Source organism: Ailuropoda melanoleuca, chromosome 6, assembly GCF_002007445.2.
Source record: "Ailuropoda melanoleuca isolate Jingjing chromosome 6, ASM200744v2, whole genome shotgun sequence".
Taxonomy (NCBI): Eukaryota; Metazoa; Chordata; class Mammalia; order Carnivora; family Ursidae; genus Ailuropoda; species Ailuropoda melanoleuca.
In genome coordinates this window covers 80,023,044-80,041,878 of record NC_048223.1, presented here as the reverse complement: position 1 = coordinate 80,041,878, position 18,835 = coordinate 80,023,044, and the positions used below count along the sequence as shown (strand labels likewise).

Sequence of the window (18,835 nt, the reverse complement as noted above, 5' to 3'; positions counted from 1 at the left end):
TGTTCAAGGACCTAATTTAGATGCAAGTAATTATTAGCATAACTCATCATTCCCTCAAAGGCATAAATCTTATTTTGGCTCATGTTTAGATAAGTCAGTAGGTTTTGAGGTCATCTGTAACACATCCTTTCATACACATAGATTTGTTGTCTTTCGAATATCCGAATGCTAATTGAATACTAAACAATACTGAGTTGTTATCTGATTTAGGGCTCTTACTTCCTTCTGTTCCACAGTTAAGATGTGAAAAAGGTCCGATGAAGGACTTTGGAGTTTCAATTTCTGAATCCCCGACTATTCAGTTAACTTGGTAACCTGAGAGAAGGGGTTTAGCTCACCTAACGCCATTTCCCGACTAGAAAAATTAGGATGATGGTGTAGATTCCTTGGTCAGGAAAGGAGGTGGGGGGAGGGGAACTGAAAGGCTTCATTAATTGCTCTTTAAAGAAACCTGGAAAGATTACGTCTAAGTGACTATGCAAAATGGAAAGTGTAATTACCAAGGTACATGTTGTACCCTCGAACAACAACGAGATGAAATGTTTATACCATAACAAGAAATTGCAACCTACACTTTTGACAAAAACTATAGTCTCTCAGGATTATTTTTTCTTCCTTTGCAAAGCACCAGATTCCCCAAAAACTGTCAACAGAGAAAGACGGCAACCAAGCATGGCTATTTATATGTTTGTGTTCTGTGATTTTCCTTTCGGTGTCTTAGATAGAGTCAGCAGATGCGTGCCTCATCCTTGCCAACAAGTACTGCGCTGACCCGGATGCTGAAGATGCCTCCAACATAATGAGGTAACACTGGGGGAAGCCAGGGAAGGCTCTGGGCATGGCACTCTGCGGCCCACTGGCTGCCCTTTTGGGTTCTCTGCAGAGCACCATCTCTGTGGGAACTTCTTTCCCCCATAAGCCACCCTCTACCTTGCCACAAGCATAGGTCCAGGGGGAGCTGAGGCACTGGTGGCTGTGGAGAGCAGTGACACAAGCCATCGTTGACAGGAAGCTTATCCTTGGCAGATGGGAGCCCTGGGGCTCACAACTGGTCTTGGGTGTGAGATGTTTCAGACAGGACTAGGAAAGATAGATTGAGATGGGTGTAGGCCTACAGTAAGGTACCATTTTCCTAAGGGGGAGTGGACCTGAAATGACTTAACTGTGGGTGATTTTGTCCCCAGAGGACATTTAGAAATATCTGGAGATGTTCTTGGTTGTCATAACGAGGGGATGCCGCTGCTCACATCCCAGGGGTAGAGGCCAGGGTTGCTGTTCAAGATCGTCCAATGCACAGGACAGTCCCCACAGCAGGGAACCGTCTGGCCCCAAACGGCAGTGGTGCCAAGCTTGAGAAGCTCCGTGTGTCTGCAGCGTGTGGACGAGTATCCCCCACAAAGAAGAGTCCGCTGATGAGCTCGTTTCAGCCAGTTTCCCAGAACGGAACAGTGTCTTCACTGAAAGCCTTCTCAGTGCTTTTAATACTAAAATGTTCTTCTAAGATAATCTTCTTCAGAGAAATTATCAAACCTATTTGACTCCAAACCACCACCCCCACACTTTCTTTACGGAACATCTTTGGGTGGGTGGGGGGCACACTCTGGAGAACACCGCCCAGTGCCCTCCTGGAAACGGGCAAAACCCATGGAAAGCTATGACCTGGCCTGACCCTGAAGTGGCTGACCCCCACTCCTTATTCTTTTCTCCTTTCAGAAGAACGCTGTTCTGTGACGATGGAATGCCAAAAAAGATATTTGGCTCCGAGAGTTAAAGCCCCTTAGGATTCTTCTCCCCTCCTGTGTCCTTTGCAGAGTAGTTAAGAGGGCTAGAAGGGAATCATAAGGAGATGCTTCTGGAGAGAAGAGATAAACTAAGAGAAAGCATCTCCCTCCTACTACATTCCCAAGGACCCTTGCCTAATTGTGAGCAGCCATGGTCCAGCCAGACCGCCCACCCTCTCCCCACAGCTTGGTTTGCTGTGGCCTGGGAATTCACCTGGGGTGAGGGCTTGGGAAGTTCCGTCATCACGATGTTCCCATCTCCCTTCCTTTGCTTCTAATCAGTGGCCCCGCGTGACAGGAGCTTTCCCATCACTGAGGTGGGGGAACTCCTCTGGTGCATTGGGGATGAGCACATCTTTCCCTCAGCATCTGGTCCCTGTGTCTGGCAAGCGACATCTGGCGCAGTGTTCTCTTTCCTCCCGCTTTCCTTTGGCAATATGCTTTCATGCAGTTGTTTTAAGGAAGTTGATGCATGGACTCCTGTCTGCATGGGCTTGTCCTCCTGCAGGAGATGGTGGAATGGGGACATGCGTCCACACCTGGGTCCACCCCCTAACTAGTCACAGCTGGAAAGTGACTACAACAGCTCAGCGATGGGTGCTTCAGTGACCCTCTCCCTGGACTAGGATTTCCAACCTTTACCAAGTTTTTGTGTCATTTGAAATGATAGAAACGTAGCCTTTAAGGAACTAGGCTTTCTGATCTTCAGATTTTCAAGCATAAAAAAAAAAAAAAGATAAAGTTGAATGTGTGGACCTCCAGAGAACTTTGGGGCTAGTGCTTTTTTTTACTTCCCAAAGTGAATAATCGAAATGAGTAATAGTTTGGAAATGGGCATTTCTCTTGATTGCAATATTTCATTTAAGCGCAGGCTGCAGTAGGGCTACTGTGAAGGCACGTAAGTTATCAGGGGTGTTTGGCATGATGCCACCGCATGAAAATTACAGGACAAAGGTAGCATCAGAAATGTAGTGAAGCCATCCATTAACCAGAATCAGAACTAAGGCCCAAGCAGCAAAAAGAAACAGAAAGTTCAGGGTTAAAAATTGGGCTCTGTCTTTCCCTTATTTGTATAATCCTCCTTTCTCTTTAGTTTAATGAGACCAATCTGCCGGTTTTGAAATTAAAATGTCAAAGATCCATTCCAAATGAGCTAATGCAGAAAACCGGCAAGGCTGTGAACTGAATTCCTGGGGTTGACTGAGGCTCCAAGTCCTTGAGTTATAAGCAAGAGCCAACCCAACACTTCTTCAAAAATAAAATGAATTCCTTCAAGTGCAAAAGCCCAGGGTGAATTTGTGCAGGAGGAGGCTTCTGTGTGATCCATTTCCTAAATTCACATGTTGCAGCTTTTCAGACAAAACTGCTCCCTGCCTGCCTTCTCTCCATTCTTGCACAAAAAAGGAATGAAGCATGGAGACGTTTCTTGGTGCGAAGTTTGTGGGGGTGGTCCTAATAAACGCACTTGCATTTCTGATTAGGCTTGGGAGGTGGGCCGTTCTGTGAAATTCCATTCTTTAGCCTTCCTTGTCATAGAAGGAAATGTGCAATGTCACCTCTGACAGAGTCGGTAATGACAAAAACCATAACTTACACGTGGAGAGAGCTTTTAATGATTTCAAAGCATTTCCACATCTGGTCTTTCATTTGCTGCTCATACCAAAGCCTGTGAAATAAATAAAACAGGTACCGTTGCCCCCAATGTCCAGATGAGGAAACAGTCACAAAGAGCCCAGGGATTTCCTGAAGGTCACCCAGTTCCTTAGTACAAGACCGGGACTGGAATCCAGGTGTTTCTATTCTTATACTTGTAGCTCAGTGACTGTCTAAGGGAGCAGAAGCGAGGGGTGGGATGGGGGAGGGCAGTGGTTCATAGGGAGTATAGACTGAGGGCAGTTTGCCTGAGTGGTGGGGGGGGTGGGGAGTGGAATTTTCTACCAGACTGTGGCCCCTGCCAGGCCTTGGTGTTTATTTCCAACCAGCATGAATGCCATCATTTAGACACTATTATCTATCGAAGGCTGAGTCATTGATCCCGTCATAAGAGCCCTGCTCAGAGATCATTTTTGTGAGTGGCATGTGTGTGTGTGTGTGACAATTAGTATTATTTGTCAGTCTGCTTGTTTGATTTGTCATTGTCTCAAGTTGTTAACTTGGAGAATTGGACTCAGAGCAACATGTTTCTAGGCTCGTCCCTAAGGTATGTGAGATTGCAAACCTCCCTTGGCCCCATGGGTTGAGCTTGCCTTATTTAGATGTCTATGGACTCAGTAAGGCCGTGACCCCTGCTCCGGAGCCCCTACCCTAGTACACACAGGTTCACACGCCGACACCAAAGCACCGCAGGACCACTCTCTTCTTTTCTGCCCAGGGCACAGTCTGTGGTCATTCTGTTGATTTCTTTTTCACACTGTACAGTGATGGACGCAGTTGAACTTGGCCCTGTGCCTGCAAGCCCTTTGGATGGGCCTGGATGCTGGTCCCACATTCACTCTGTTTGGGTGCAATCAAATTCGTGTTCCCATCAGACCTCAGGAGTAAGGCAGACCTTGCCTCAGCTTTGGTTCTTTCTTTTTCAGAGTAATCTCCATAAAGAACTACCATCCGAAGATAAGAATCATCACTCAGATGCTGCAGTATCACAACAAGGTAGGACAGCGAGAGCCCAAGCCTGTCCCAGGCTCGGAGACGCGCAAGTGCACCCGGTCTCTTTCCTCTCACTGTACAGCTGCACACGCACACATGCACACACACTGCTGTAATCCAAAGGCCTGGAAAAGGGGTGCTGGGTAAAAACCTCCCCGGGGACTTTCTTCAGTGCAAACACCTTGTTTACTGCTGGTCACTGGAAGGAAGCATCTGTTGGACTCCCAGGGTCTGAATATCCATATAGTCTTAGACCTCATTTCAACAACATCTACTTTTTATGTGCTCCACTCACTTTTTCAGTCAGTATCTCCTGACTCCCTGCTATGTGGTCAGTGCGCAACCTGACCTCCCTAACCGCCCCCCCACCGGGGGTGTAAGTGAAGGAGTCCTTCCTTGTGGCAGTCCAGGGGTAGACAGTGTCGCAGGCAAGAGATAGGACTTTTCTACCACAGACCGGGTGACGTGGCGGAGCAGAGCATGTGCGGAGTGGAGAGTGTGGAACACGGCATTCTCAAATCCAGAGGTGAACTGGCTTGGTTGAATTCAGGAAGAAAGTTGCTCTCCAGAGATAAAACATAAAGGAATTTTCCTCGTGTTCTCTTTTCCAAGGGAATTGGAAAGAAAACAAACGGTGGAGCCTGTGTTGTTTCCCTTGTGATTACTTCTCAGTCTCTCATTCAAAGACATTGCTCCTTCATGCGGCCTGTCGCTGAACTCCCAGGGAAACAGCTTTGGGGGAGGGAAGGTGGCACCTTTCTCGGTTCGCTATGGAACCAGTTATTCCCCGTAATGAGGCTCGGAAACCCGAGGCTGCTCAGTACCTGGAACCAGGTGTCCTGTCTGAATGCAATAGCTCCCTGCTGGGTTATGAGTGAGCGTGTGTCCCATCTTAGAGGCCATATTCCCTACGAAATAGGCAGTCAGGTGACCCAGAGAAGACCCAGTTCTGCCAAATGCACCAGTGCCATGCCATTATTTCTTAATTGCTGGCAAGTGCTGCCCCATTTTGCTGTGTGGAGGCCCATCAGAGGCCGTTGTGGACTGGGGCCTGCTGTCGGCAACTGGCCTACCACTCGGGTCTGCTGCCCACTGCCCAGCCCTCGGCAGGTGGTTCTGCTGCAGTGCGTGTTGCCCTCCAGCCAGTGGGCTTGGTGGTGGGCACCCAAGGTCCCATTGTCCTGTTCGTCTCTGGAAAACCCAAGGACACGGAAGAGACAAAGTGAGGTATCAGGGCCTCACGAGCATCAGTCTGGAGAAGTTTCTTGACATCAGCCCCTGTAGGTGGAGGTGAATTTTATTAGCCAGGCTGGGCCTGGTGACAGCTCCTTAGGCAATAAACTCCTCTTTTATTTATGATTTAAATTTCATTTAGTGTGGGAGTGCTTTAAGCTGTTGTCTAGGTTTTTGGCAGAATTTAGATGGAATAGGGAAATTAATGTATGTTTAGAAAGGGCTGTCAGTTCCTTTTTTTTCCCCTTCCAATGAGTACTGATGCTGTCTCTTCAAGAAATTCAGGAGGGTTTCAGCTGTGATTTCCATCAAACTCCAAGTAGCTCAATGGACCCAAGATCTGGATGGAACCTGGTCAGTACTCCCATGACCACAGCAAGCTTAATGTCTCTCACAAACCTTTTCATGGTAATTACTCAGGAACAATGATGAAGGCATCAACCGACCCATGCCAGTTTGTTGAAAACACATTTTTGTTTAGAACCACCCCCATTTTGGGGGGTTTCAGAGTCAGGCAAAAATCATGTGTGAGACTTTGCCTCTGTAAGATGAGTAAGGGTACAAGGGATGGAGTGACTTTGGCACAGGGCATTTTTCTCAATCATTTCATTTCTCTCTTCTAGAGGGAGCAAAAAGTTCATTGGTCATTGTCATTTCATTCCTCATGAAATTGCAAATGAACCCTTGTCACCCTGCCTTATAATTACGCTATTTCATGAGATGCTCCCACCTTCTCTTTAATCTGTTTTTCTTCTCATTGCCTTACTATATTATTTTTCTTCCTCTCTCTATACTTTCTCTTCACCCATGACTATATGCCCAGAGATCTCCACCCACTAAAACTTGTTTTCTTGAAAGAACCTGGTATATGTGTGTAAACTTTTGTTACAGTCAACATACTTCAAGGGATAGTTAATTCCGTAATTGGATATGGGACTTAAAATATAAAAAATTTTCAATTCCCTGTGCTCTGATGATGCTGATATTCCAGGGCCTAGAGGGATGTAGGCAAGCTGCCTACTTTCTCTCTGTGTAAAACTGGTCCTGAGTTTGTCATCACGGTAATCTCAGACATTTGTGGCATATTTTTTGGTTTTAAAGGAGCTTGACATCCATTATCACATTTAGTCGTCATTTGACCATCTGTGCATGCTAGTATCCCAGTGTGACGTCAGACTGGGAGTCTGTACTCTCTCAGACAAAGCAGCTCTGGTGGGTACAACTCATGGTCACTTCGCAGGCAGTGAGCTAAGGACAGAATGGCTAACTGTCACCTTCTCTTTAAATAGAGCCACACCCCACTGAACTAACCTGTGGTTCCTCACAGTAGGCCTTCTAGGAGGACTGATGTTCTCTAAAGTGGATCTGATTTCGTGGAGAGAAACACTCAGCCCAGCCATCTGTGAACACAAAAAGAAGATAGTACAGGGCACTCATTTCTGACTTGGGTGTTAATGTCTTGAAGCTTTTCAAGGAAAGAACAGTTTATAGTATCTTAGAAAAGTGTCACTTCTGATGACTTAGCTATTAATGGATTTTTTATTTTCCAAACAGATTTCTAGAAAAAGAGGTCTTTGTCTGGGACCTGGAAGCCAAGTCCCAATGGCCCAATGGTGATGCAAGTTCTTTGAGCTTTCTCACTAAAAACCCTTGCACGCTTGGGCAGTAGTGTTAAAGTGTTTTCTCTGAAATGACCTTTAGTCCTTATGGTGGCTTCCTCAAAGTTGTATGTACAGGCAGGGCTGGAACTGGGACTAGAATTGACCTCTCCTGGTTTCCCAGGAGAGCCTATTTTCACATTTCTTCTTCTTGAGATGAGGAGTGGTCCAGTGGCTGATCAAAGGGAGACCTGGTCTGCTACACCAGCTTTATCAGGCCTCATTCTCCAGGTCCAGCATTTACCTCTAGACTCCTGTGCAGTTATGCTGGCATCTTCCATTGGACCCAATGTCCCTCAAATGAAGGACGGAGTTGCTAGAAACAGAAGATTCAAGTTCCTGGTGAAATTTCTTCTCTTCATTTCATGCACACAGATGTTCCTCCTAGCCTTTGGTACATCCCTCCCTGCTCCCTGCCCCACAGTTAGGGAAGATATGATGGCCTATAAGAGGAGGCCAAATGGAAGCCTGAGAAATGCAACAAACTTGACTTTCCCATGTAATAACATGTAAAATATGTCTAAGGAACTCAAACCAGATTGGGACATGGGGGACCCAAGGCCCAAAAGCCTGGACTTCAAACCTTCAAAAACCTGGCACATGGGGATATGAGAAACTCTCTGGAAAAGGCTTTGTTTGTTTGCTTGTGCCAAGAAGGGGGCACCTGGGTGACTCAGTCGTTAAGCATCTGCCTTCGGCTCAGGGCGTGATCCCAGAGTCCTGAGATCGAGCCCCACATCGGGCTCCTCCGCTGGGAGCCTGCTTCTTCCTCTCCCACCTCCCCCTGCTTGTGTTCCCTCTCTCGCTGGCTGTCTCTCTCTCTCTCTCTGTCAAATAAATAAATAAAATCTTAAAAAAAAAAAAAAAAAAGAAAGTGCCAAGAAGGTTATTTGACCTTCAGATCTCCTTTCACACTCAGTGATTTACTTGTTCATTACTTAGATCTCATTTCTCCTTACTCATGGCAGATGACACAAAAGCAAATGAGTATTTCTTCACTGAGACTGGTGTTTCTCTATGGTGCCAATAAAGGGGGAAGGTGGCCTTTGTGAGCCAGTGAAGAGTAGGGAGAGAAAGGGGGTGAAGGGCAAGGCTATCCACTGGAATCAAGCCTATGATGTGAGAAGGTCTCTGATACTCAGCTTGACAGAAATTACCATCCACTGTGGCCCACACACCAAACTTTTTTAACCACGCACTCATTAGGGAGGATACAGTCTTCCCTCCCAGGACTCACTGCTGGCTTAGGACTTATGAGACTGTCCCAGGACTTTGCAAGAAGGAATTTCACTAGAGTGGTATTTCTGAAAGCAAAGCAAGGAGCCATTAGACTTGCTCTTTGTTTCCATAATGGTGTCTTCCATCTCTTCGAGTAGGTACAACTGTAGTGTATTATCCTGACAGGGAAGGAAAGCCTTCTGGGTGCTCCTGGTGTTTGCTGGTACCTGGAGAAGAAATAGCCATTTCAGGGCCATAACGTCTTGGCATCCGCGGTGGCCCAGCAGGGCTCTCCGCTTCAACCTCAGACGCAAAGCAAGCGGTCTTTCTGTTATGACTTGGAAAAACACTTATGCGTTTTTGGGACAAAGACCTTGCATTGTGGGAGGTAGCTTTCTCCATTTATTAGACAAATTACATCCTTAGAAAGTTCCTTTATAAAAGAAGCCAAAGAACTGCTTTCTTGTAACGTATACCAGTCAGTCCTAATTCTGGCCCCTGGAACAAAGCGAGACAAGCCTAATCTCTCTTCATTACAGCAGCACCTGAGGTATTCAGAGGTAACCATCCTGTCTCCGTGAAGGCGTGGCCCTTCTTCAGGCCAAACACTGCTGGCTCTCTTTAACTGTTTCTCAGAAGATGTTTTCCAGAACCCCCACCTCTCCTTGTGCTTGTCATTTTTTCTGGAAGTTATTCAATTTATCAGTTTCCCTCTTTAAATCTGACTGTTACAACTGGATCAAGTACTCTGGAACCAGCCTGACCAGTTCACAACAGAATGAAACATTCATTTCCCTTGATCTGGAGACCATTTCTAACAAGCAAGCATTGGCACTCTTTGTAATCTGTCACACGGTTGGCCGCTTTTTGGGGTATGAGTTACCCACACACTTAAGTTTTTTTTTTCTTCTTTCCCCTCAGCTCTACTGCCAAGTTAGGTCTTCTCATTTTGAATTTATACAATTGATTTTTTTTTTTTGAAGCTAAAATGCTGTGCTTGATATTAAAGCCTTTAAAATCTTTCCTGGTTGGTTTTCTGCCCATTTTCCCAACGCTGGAGAAGTTTTTGAATCTTGATTCCTCCATCCAACGTGTGATCTCTGACTCCCTGCTTCATGCCACTTAAAAATAATCAGATGAGCGTGTGTCTGGGTCCTTATCTTGGGGTGTGACCTAACTATTGAATAGGATCAGTCCATCTGCAAGGGATTGTAATATGTCCACACTGAATTGCCTGATGATTTAGGTCAGTGCTTCTCAAAGTGTGGTCCCCAGATCAGCAGCTCAGCAGCACCTCGAACTTACTAGAAATGCAAATTCTCCATCTTCACCCCGCACTCTACTAGATCAGAAACTCTGAAGGAGGGCCCGGCGATATGTGTAGCAACCCACCAGGGTCTTCTGAGGCCCACTCAGGCTTGGGGACCACTGACCTGGAGTTTCGGGGATGCAGATAGAAAAGGATTCTAAAACACACAGGCGTCTGACAGTCTGAGTCTGTTTGAGGAGCCAGTTTATGCACACCCTAGCCAGACATCCTAGTAGCGTGGGCCGATGTGTCTGTGACAAGAGGAAATTCCCTCTGGACTCTGCTTAGCTACATGGCAAACCCAAGGGGAAGACGTGGGTTTGGGAGGCACAGAAGCGATGTTCTGGACAGACCATTGAAGACTGAAGTCTGCTGAATAGGAGAGTCGAATGAAACAGCAAACAGCAGGCTCAGGCGAGGGAAAGAAAGGATGAGTCTGAATGCCTCCGAGCAGTTGGGCAGTGCTGCATTTCCCAGAGGAGATTTGCAACAATTGAACATTTAGCAACCTACCGCCTCATACCTTGCTTTTGCTTCTACAGGCCCATCTGCTAAACATCCCGAGCTGGAATTGGAAAGAGGGGGATGATGCAATCTGCCTCGCAGAACTGAAGCTGGGGTTCATAGCCCAGAGCTGCCTGGCTCAAGGCCTCTCCACCATGCTCGCCAACCTCTTCTCCATGAGGTCATTCATAAAGGTAACGTCTTGTCCTATTAGAGCCCATTAGCCCCGGATTCAGTTTGTCGTGGGGTTGAGTAGAGAGCACAGCTTAAACTCAAAACAGATCGACGAGCTTTAACCACTTTGGTTAAGGAGAAATTCCTTGTTACAGATTTGGGCACGAGGCCAACTTCTTTCAAAATTATGTTTTTATTTTTATTTGGCACATCCACGGCCATTAAATGATTGTTCAAAGCACAATCCTCTCTTTTTTTTTTAGATAAACCACATGTTTATCTATCAACAAAGCCTCCGCTGTTAAAACAAAAATATGATTTATATACATTCCATATGGCACCAGAGCGCCTAAAGAAAAGAATTATCATTTTGCTTTTTTACATCAAGTGGCTGGTGGACCTCTCACTGTGCGGATAAATGCAGACCATGTGTTTGTGCTGAAGCCCAAACCCCAACAACATAATTCATTTATTTATTTCTGCACAATCAAGGAGGCCAGCAGGGCTGACATGCCATGGTTATTTGAATGGAGAGTGAAACGAGGGACCGATCCCTCAGCAGCGGCGCCCCGGACGCCGTGAGACGGGCGGCCTGGCTCTGCTTGTCTCCTCATCAGCCGGCTCACCCCACAGAGCTGACTGCGCAGCCACCCCAGCGTCTCCGGTGTGGCCCCCGCCTGCTGGACCAACCCAGGCAACGAAAGACCCCACTCTGTCCTCACAGGCCAGGCCGGGACATTTGCCAGGCCAGGCCAGGCCCGTTTCCAGGACATTGGGTTAAGAGGGCTTTTGGAGCGCATTGGGTAATGATAACATCCGTCCTCATCCTTGGATTGTTCCTAGCCTAGACCGTCAAGGAGGCAGATCAGATGGTAAAACCTGCCCAGTTTGGGCCTTTCTGGCTTGGCATTGGTGGCCCTTAGCTCAATATCTGGGCTTCCATTCCCCTTCCTGCATGAGTAATGATGGAGGTGGGAAATTCATGAGTTACCAGGAGGTCCCACAAGGGGGACCAGAAGCTCTGGCATCCAAGGAGTGAGACCTCCAGCCCTTGGCTGCCATTACTGCTGTGTGTGGCACTGGTGACCCGTTGTTTGGGGGAGTCGAGGCAATGGCCCTGGAGGCAGTGGGAAGGATGGGTGGGAAGAGTGAGGCTACAAGCGATGGACCGACTCCATGCACATGCACACGCTGGGCATCCCCAGCCTTGTGATTAGAGTGGGGCTTTTCTCTAGGTCCTTACCGTCTGTACCCACCTAATTTACGTTACTTAGGCAACTCATAGATAATAATCCTTTAAGTAAAAGGACAAACTGTTCTGGAGTCCATCACTTTAGCAAAGGATGCCTTGATCGAAAAATTCTTTCAGCTCACTGTGTACCCAAAGACCTCAACTCCACAGAACTCCAGGCTCAGACCCAGCTCACAAATAAGGACATTGTGTGTGTGTGTGTATGTTTAATGGCTTCTTTAATCCAGGCTGCTGTTCCCCTGCCTGGATGAAACTGAATGCAGGCAAAATGGAGTTGGCGGGGGGGGGGTCTGTGTGGCTGGACTGAGAGGCGTGCCCCAAAGCCAGATGTAGCCTTGTGTCTCCCATGGCTCTTGTGTTCAACACAAGGAACCCAGACCCCAGGATAAAGGACTGTCACCAAGAGAGCTCTTCTGGCTTGTTCAACCAAGCTCTGGTGGTTTCCTCCAGCAGGGAGTTACCCACAGGCCCAGGCATGAGGTCTGAGACCTGGGCTCTGCTTCCTTGTGTTGATGTAACATGGTCTTGGCAGGGCCCTACCGCACATGGGGCACTTGACATGCGTATGTTTTGATTTTGTGGTGCCTGCATGGAAACTGGAGCTGCCTGTCAAGAAAATTAATAAAATGGATGTGACGCTGATTCCTCAGTGTTATTACCAGCAGGGAGAAAGAACTTCTGTCCAACTTTCCTCAGGACCCTGAAGGGCCTCACCTCTGGAGCCAAGGACGTCCTCTTCAGCCCAACGAATCCCACTGCCAAGTTCCTATTTAGGAAGAGCCTGTGGAAGAGGCCTGGCTGGGCCCTGGTGTAACTGAAAACACATTTCCCTCCTAGGGTTGTGTTACTGTGTTATTTCTGCCCGGGGCAGCTCCTCCATGTTCAGAGGTAGCTCTCTGAACATGGCCTCTTGACATTCAGGTGGTCTTTGTGTTGGAATTTGCGAAGGCACATGACCTGGAAATAGCAAGGTTTCCCTGCATCTATTGTTTTCATTTAAAGTAAGGACAGCCTGAAGCATGTGTTCCCCATTCTGTGGCATCATCCTGGTGCATTGACCCTTCAGATCCCCGATCCCTGTCTCTTTCAGCTCAGAATAAACACCCTGAGGATGCTCTCCTCGGCATGTTTTATATATTATCTCCCATTCCAGAGGTCACAAAACCTACACTTATTTTTATTGGGTGGGGGGCAGATGGAAAAGGGAATCTAGAAATGGATGATTGTTGACAGAAATTGCTTCCTTCCCCAGTGTCCCCCATGTCCTCTGGCAGAGAATTCATTAGCACTTGCACAGGGACAGGTGGGCCTTGAGGATGGAGGGAGGTGGGATGAGGCTTTGGCAGATTTCATCCCTTGAGAACACTTAGCGTTTCGAGGTGGAGTGTGAGCCCAGCCTCTCCCTTGCCCGGGGCAGGTACAATGTCTGTGTCTTGGTTCACAGAATACATTGCACTCTGTATATATCGTAGGCAGAAGCACAGTGGCTGCCCACCGGCCCTTTAGTATCCATGAGACCAAAAACCAAGGCTGAAAGTGAGGATAAAAGCTCAGCAAGAGAGAGGGGCTCCTTGTATGCGGGGGTTCAAAAGGCCCCAGCCCAGTGGTACCAGGAAAATACGGGGAGCACTTGTGTATCCCCTGAGCAATATCACTTTCAAAGTCCCTTACCCTAGGGCCTCATCGCCCCCTTAAAGCCTACCTCACATGTTGACGGTGTCATCTCTGAATTGATCTAAGCTTTGGGAGCACCTAGATTTTTAGCCCACATCTTTGAGGCTAACGAATTCAAGTGTGCTAACTACTGTTAAAGACTTTTTCCTGGCTATTCCTATTTAATTTGCTCTGTTTAACCTTCGAGGCATGCCCGCTGCAGTTTCTGGTGTGCGGGGATTTGTTTAACAGATCCGTGCTAACCCGATAGCCAATAACTCCATGAAAGAGGCGCAGGTTGGCCACTCAGGGGTCCTCGGACCCCGCAGCCCATTGCTAATGGCAGGCTAAACATTTTCTCCAGCAGCAACCAGTTTTTGCCCCGAGTTCCTCTAAGGAGGGAAGGTGATCGTCCTGTTTCCTGTGACTTGTCTATGTCTACGTGATCAACCAGGTCTGGAATATCCTGTGTCTTTACTGCTATCTGATCTCCTACCACCCACCTGTCAGGTTCAAGTGAGAATCTTCCTGAGATCTTCTGTAAAGACCAAGACAATGGACTTATTTATTTAGCCTATCTGCCGTTGCCTCGCCCCTGAGTCCCTGAATAAGTGGTCACGCTTATCCTCCACTTGGCTTCCTCCCTTGGATGTATTTTAAGATCCACTGATTTTTTTTTCTTCTTCTTGGTTTTAGCGTGTAATACTTAAGTTTCTCTTCAGCATATGTGGTTTCAAGTTGGGGCTTGACCTGCCACCTTTGTGAATTGTGCTATTATTCTTACTAGGATTAGCTGTCCTTGGACATGATAAATTGTGTGTGTGGGTGTTGTGTATAATTTAGAGAGTGATTAACTCTTAAGATTTCTTTCCAGTCTGTACTGAGTCGTCAAAATTTAGTGGATTTAAATTATTCTCAGGATTGCTGACTGTTTTAACACACACACGCACACGTCCTGGAACGTGGCATGTACTCCATAATTATTTCTTCTGGGGGAAATGTTACTTGATATTGATCACAACAAGGTCTTCTCTGTCACCTTTTCTATTTCTGAGTGAAGAAGCCATAGGAAAATCAGGTCTGTGTTATTCAGAGTGTATCTTGGCTGAGGTGGACGTTGCTGGACATGAAAACCATTTGTTCGTTATTGATATTACCGCATTGCGATGAACTTTCAGCAATACCTAGTCATAGCACTACTCTTAGGCAAGGGAATCATTTTACTGTATTTTGGGTTATGTTTATGTGCATTTGTGTGTTTTTTATATGCATGTATAAAAACAATATGGTTTAGGAGCTGGGAATATAAATCAAGACTCTAATAACAGCTGAGCTACCCTGGGTTCTAAATCTGTGCCAAGTCCTGTGCTAAGTGCTTTACAGACATCAGTTATTTAGTTCTCACAGTGACTGTACCCATCACGGGCACCACTATTATACCCACTTTCCAGTGGCAGACACTGTGGGTTATGAGAAGTTCAGCAACCTGCATGAGGGCAGAGCGCCTGGAATGGACAAGCAAACTGGTTCCAGGTCTTTGAGTACACCAGGAGGATATGGCAGGGGATGCCTGGGTGGCTCAGTCAGTTAAGTGTCTGCCTTCAGCTCAGGTCATGATCCCAGGGTCCTGGGACTGAGCCCTGGGTCAGGTGCCCTGCTCAGCTGGGAGTCTGCTTCTCCCTCTCCCTCTGCCCCTTCCCCTCCTCGTTTTTTTTCCTCTCTCTCTCTCAAATAAATTAATAAATAAAATATTTTAGGGGTGCCTGGGTGGCTCAGTCATTAAGCATCTGCCTTTGGTGCAGGTCACAATCCCAGGGTCCTGGGATCGAGCCCCGCATTGGGCTCCCTGCTCCGCAGGGAGCCTGCTTCTCCCTCTCCCACTCCCCCTGCTTGTGTTCCCTCTCTCACTGTCTCTCTCTCTGTCAAATAAATAAATAAAATCTTTAAAAAATATTTTAAAATAAGGGGAAGCTTAGCTAGTGCCAGCATCTTAGCTTTCTGTAGTTTAGAGACATGGTTGCTTTGATAGAGATTCCCTGGGCACCTACTGTATTCTAGATAGGGTGCTGATCACACCATCGTCCTCATGGCTAGGAGGCACTCATAAGCTTCAGGAAGCTTCTGTTATGACTGGGATGTATGGGCACACTTTTGCAAGATGCATTTTCTGGGTCTTGTTGGCCTTTCTCTCTGGCCAGCTCCGTAAGGGCAGAAATCACTGCATCAAGACATGTGAACCTAGGCTGGGATGAGTCAGGGTAGGGAAATGACCCAGGCTTTCCAGAAGGAAGTGACATTACTTGCTGCTGTATTTGGGGGGTAAAGCTAAGTGGCTTCAGTAGGTGCTTCTGGGAGAAAATAAACAGTTCTTATTGGCTGATGGGTGTAAACTCTGCAGACCTGAGGTGTTCATCCAGGGGAGGGAGACATACTAGAAACAGGGTTCAACCCTGTGTGGAGTGGGAGGGAGATGGGTGACGGGATCTCTGAAAGGGGGCCAGGGCTGCAACTGAGAAGGCTGGGGTCAAGGTGGCTTTCTACTTCTGGGAGGGGATGCTGATGGTGTCAGAGTAGAGAGTTTCTCTGGCAAAGTAAATCCACGGAGTGTAAGTTAGATAGTGAGAGGCAGCTGTGGCTTATTCCATACCCGTGGGTGATGTCATCCTGGTCACAAATGGTGTCATGAGAGTGGACTTCTGCAGATTTGCTCACCAGTGGAGAGCAGCTCCCAATACAAATACACTCACTTGCCATAATCTTATTTATTCTTATAAGTCCTAGATAGATAGGTTCCCAAATTTATATCTCCATCCAGAACCTCTCTCCGAAGCCAGTAGCATCTATCTAACTGCCACTCAACATCTCTATTTGAGTGTCTCATCTCATCTGAGCCCCGACATATCAAGAATTGAATTCCTGGGGCGCCTGGGTGGCACAGCGGTTAAGCGTCTGCCTTCGGCTCAGGGCATGATCCCGTAGTTATGGGATCGAGCCCCACGTCAGGCTCCTCCGCTATGAGCCTGCTTCTTCCTCTCCCACTCCCCCTGCTTGTGTTCCCTCTCTCGCTTGCTGTCTCTATCTCTGTCAAATAAATAAATAAAATCTTAAAAAAAAAAAAAAAAAGAATTCCTGTTCTTTGTCCGGAAACCTGGTCTCCTCCCATTGCACTACTGGCGATGCCATTCTTCCCATTGCTCAAACTAAAATATTTGGACCATCCCTAGCTTCTTTCTTTTTCTCACGCACCACATTCAATCCAGCAGGAAATCCTCTGGGTTTGACTTTCCAAATATGGCTAGGATCTGAGCGCTTCCTTACCACTTCCTCTCTTCCTGTCAGATCCAAACCACCATCGTCTGTCTCCTCGAGCATTACACCAGTCTCCTAACTGGCCTCCCTGCTCTGCTTTTATCCCTTTCCCACTCCAGTCTCTCCTCAGTAAAGCATCCAGAACAATCCTTCGCAAGCATGAACCAGATCCTGTCACCCCTCTGCATAAACTTCTCTATGGCATCCTATCTCCCCAGAATAAAGTCTTTACAAAGGTCTATAGGTCCTAAGCAATCCTCACTGGCCTCATCTCATAAGTGCTCTTCTATTCCTTGCTGTTAGCCACACCCCCTTTGGCTAGTCTTTGGGGTTCCACACGTGCTATTCCTTTGGCTGAAACACTTTTCCCCTAGTAGCTTCATCGTTTCCCTCTATCAGATCCTCCGTGTCTTTGCTTAGTGTTCATTTCTCAGTGAAGCCCTTCTCTTAAACATTAGAATTGCATTTTTGAAAGGGCTTAAAAACAAATTTTTATTTGAAGTATGATATACAAACATTAAAGTGTGCATCTACTAAATGGGCAGCTTATTAAATATTCACAAACTCAGAACTCCCTTTTAACCAGGACCCAGATGAAGAAGCCATACGTTACCAGTACCTCAGGAACCCATTTACTTAAAATCAGTGTATGTGTGGGGCTGTTTCTGGGCTCTCTTGGGGAGAACTGACATCTTCACAGTGTTGAGTTCTCCAGTCTAATGTGGCATATCTCTAATAAAGGGATTTGCCTTTCAGCAGTTTTTCTGGCAAATGCAGGAGAATCAAGAAGAAGCAACTAAGCTTGTACATTTCTCTGGGGCTTCCCAGGGTCCCTACTGGGAGGAGATGTCCCACTTCACCACATTCTCCAGCAAGGATTTAAAGGTTCTCCTTGACTTCATGGGATGAAGGAAGTTTCCATACGTAAACGCATCAGAATAACATTTTCAATATTTACATCACCCTCCGCTCCACAACTCCTATGTCTGTGTCCTTATCTATGTTCCTGGCTTTGTTTTCTTACATGGCTTCATGGCCTTGTTTATTGCCTCCTTTCCCTGAGACAGTGTCAGCACTCTGAAGCCTGGGGCTCCTTGCTGAATGCCCAGTGCCTGGAGCAGCACTCAATCCACAGTAGGTCCTCAATATAAATGTCTGTTGAATAAATAAATGAATAAGTTGGCCCCAGCCTCGCCTGGTCAGCCTTTATCACACAGACAGCTGGGTGGGGCCAGGACCATAGTTACAATCTGGGGTGATTTTGATGCTGAAAACTTCTTCCATTGCTACTGTAGGTAGTTCTCTTGCCAAATTAAAGAGCTTGGACTCCACGTGGAAACTTGAAATGCAGATCTTGGCAAAGATGCATGGAGGCTGGTTACATTTGGTTATAAACCATTTCGACTGCCAGAAAATCCAGTCAGTGTGTTACTTAAATTCACAAATCAAAATAAACACCCATGCAATGAAATGAATTTGCTAAGCCTCAGTATCCCATTTGGGTCAACATCATTGTGCGTCTTCTTTTTACCTCCGTGACTCTCATCAGATCAGCGGCCCTCCCTGCCTCCCCCAGTGCCATTCACCCTGTTCCAGATGACGAACGCCCACCTGAAAGAGCAACTTCCCTGAAAATGAGTTCAAATGAAGAGAGAGTATTAATCCATGAACTATTAACAGGGATTTCGTTCCCCCCTGGCCCTGGTAATTTCTAGAACATTGAATTAAAGAGTTCTTAGACCTTTACAAATTCTCAAGGCAAACATTATTAGCAAAGAGAAGCCCATACAGCATGTTAGAAGATTGCCAGAAAATGTCAATGGAATTTCTGAATAAAATAAAAGAGGCTTAAGCTCCCCCTCCCCATTTTCTCTCCTTTTCTCTCCCTTCCTCCCCCTAACATGATTAGAAAGTCATTTCATGTGTCTTATATGTTTGGTCAATCAAGGGCAAACGTACATGATTGATGGTGACAGGGAACACATTTAACTCATTACTCTTTACTTTGCAGCAAAATGATTTGTGTAAACTGTCTGCCTAGCATTAAAGGTAAAACAAACTTAGAAACCCCAAAATGTTAAATTTTTGTCTAATATTT

At 46.6% G+C, this 18,835-nt stretch overlaps 1 protein-coding gene across 26 annotated transcripts in view; it reads left to right on the top strand.

The window, feature by feature from the left end:
• Window positions 1–18,835, top strand: part of KCNMA1 (potassium calcium-activated channel subfamily M alpha 1) — a 712,564-nt gene that overhangs the window by 511,052 nt on the left and 182,677 nt on the right. For all 26 annotated transcript variants that reach the window (XM_034662731.1, XM_034662737.1, XM_034662736.1 and 23 more), the window contains 3 exons: window positions 722–804; window positions 4,361–4,430; window positions 10,388–10,543. In XM_034662731.1, the coding sequence (XP_034518622.1) occupies window positions 722–804; window positions 4,361–4,430; window positions 10,388–10,543 (309 nt within the window). The remainder of the gene's footprint in view (window positions 1–721; window positions 805–4,360; window positions 4,431–10,387; window positions 10,544–18,835) is intronic.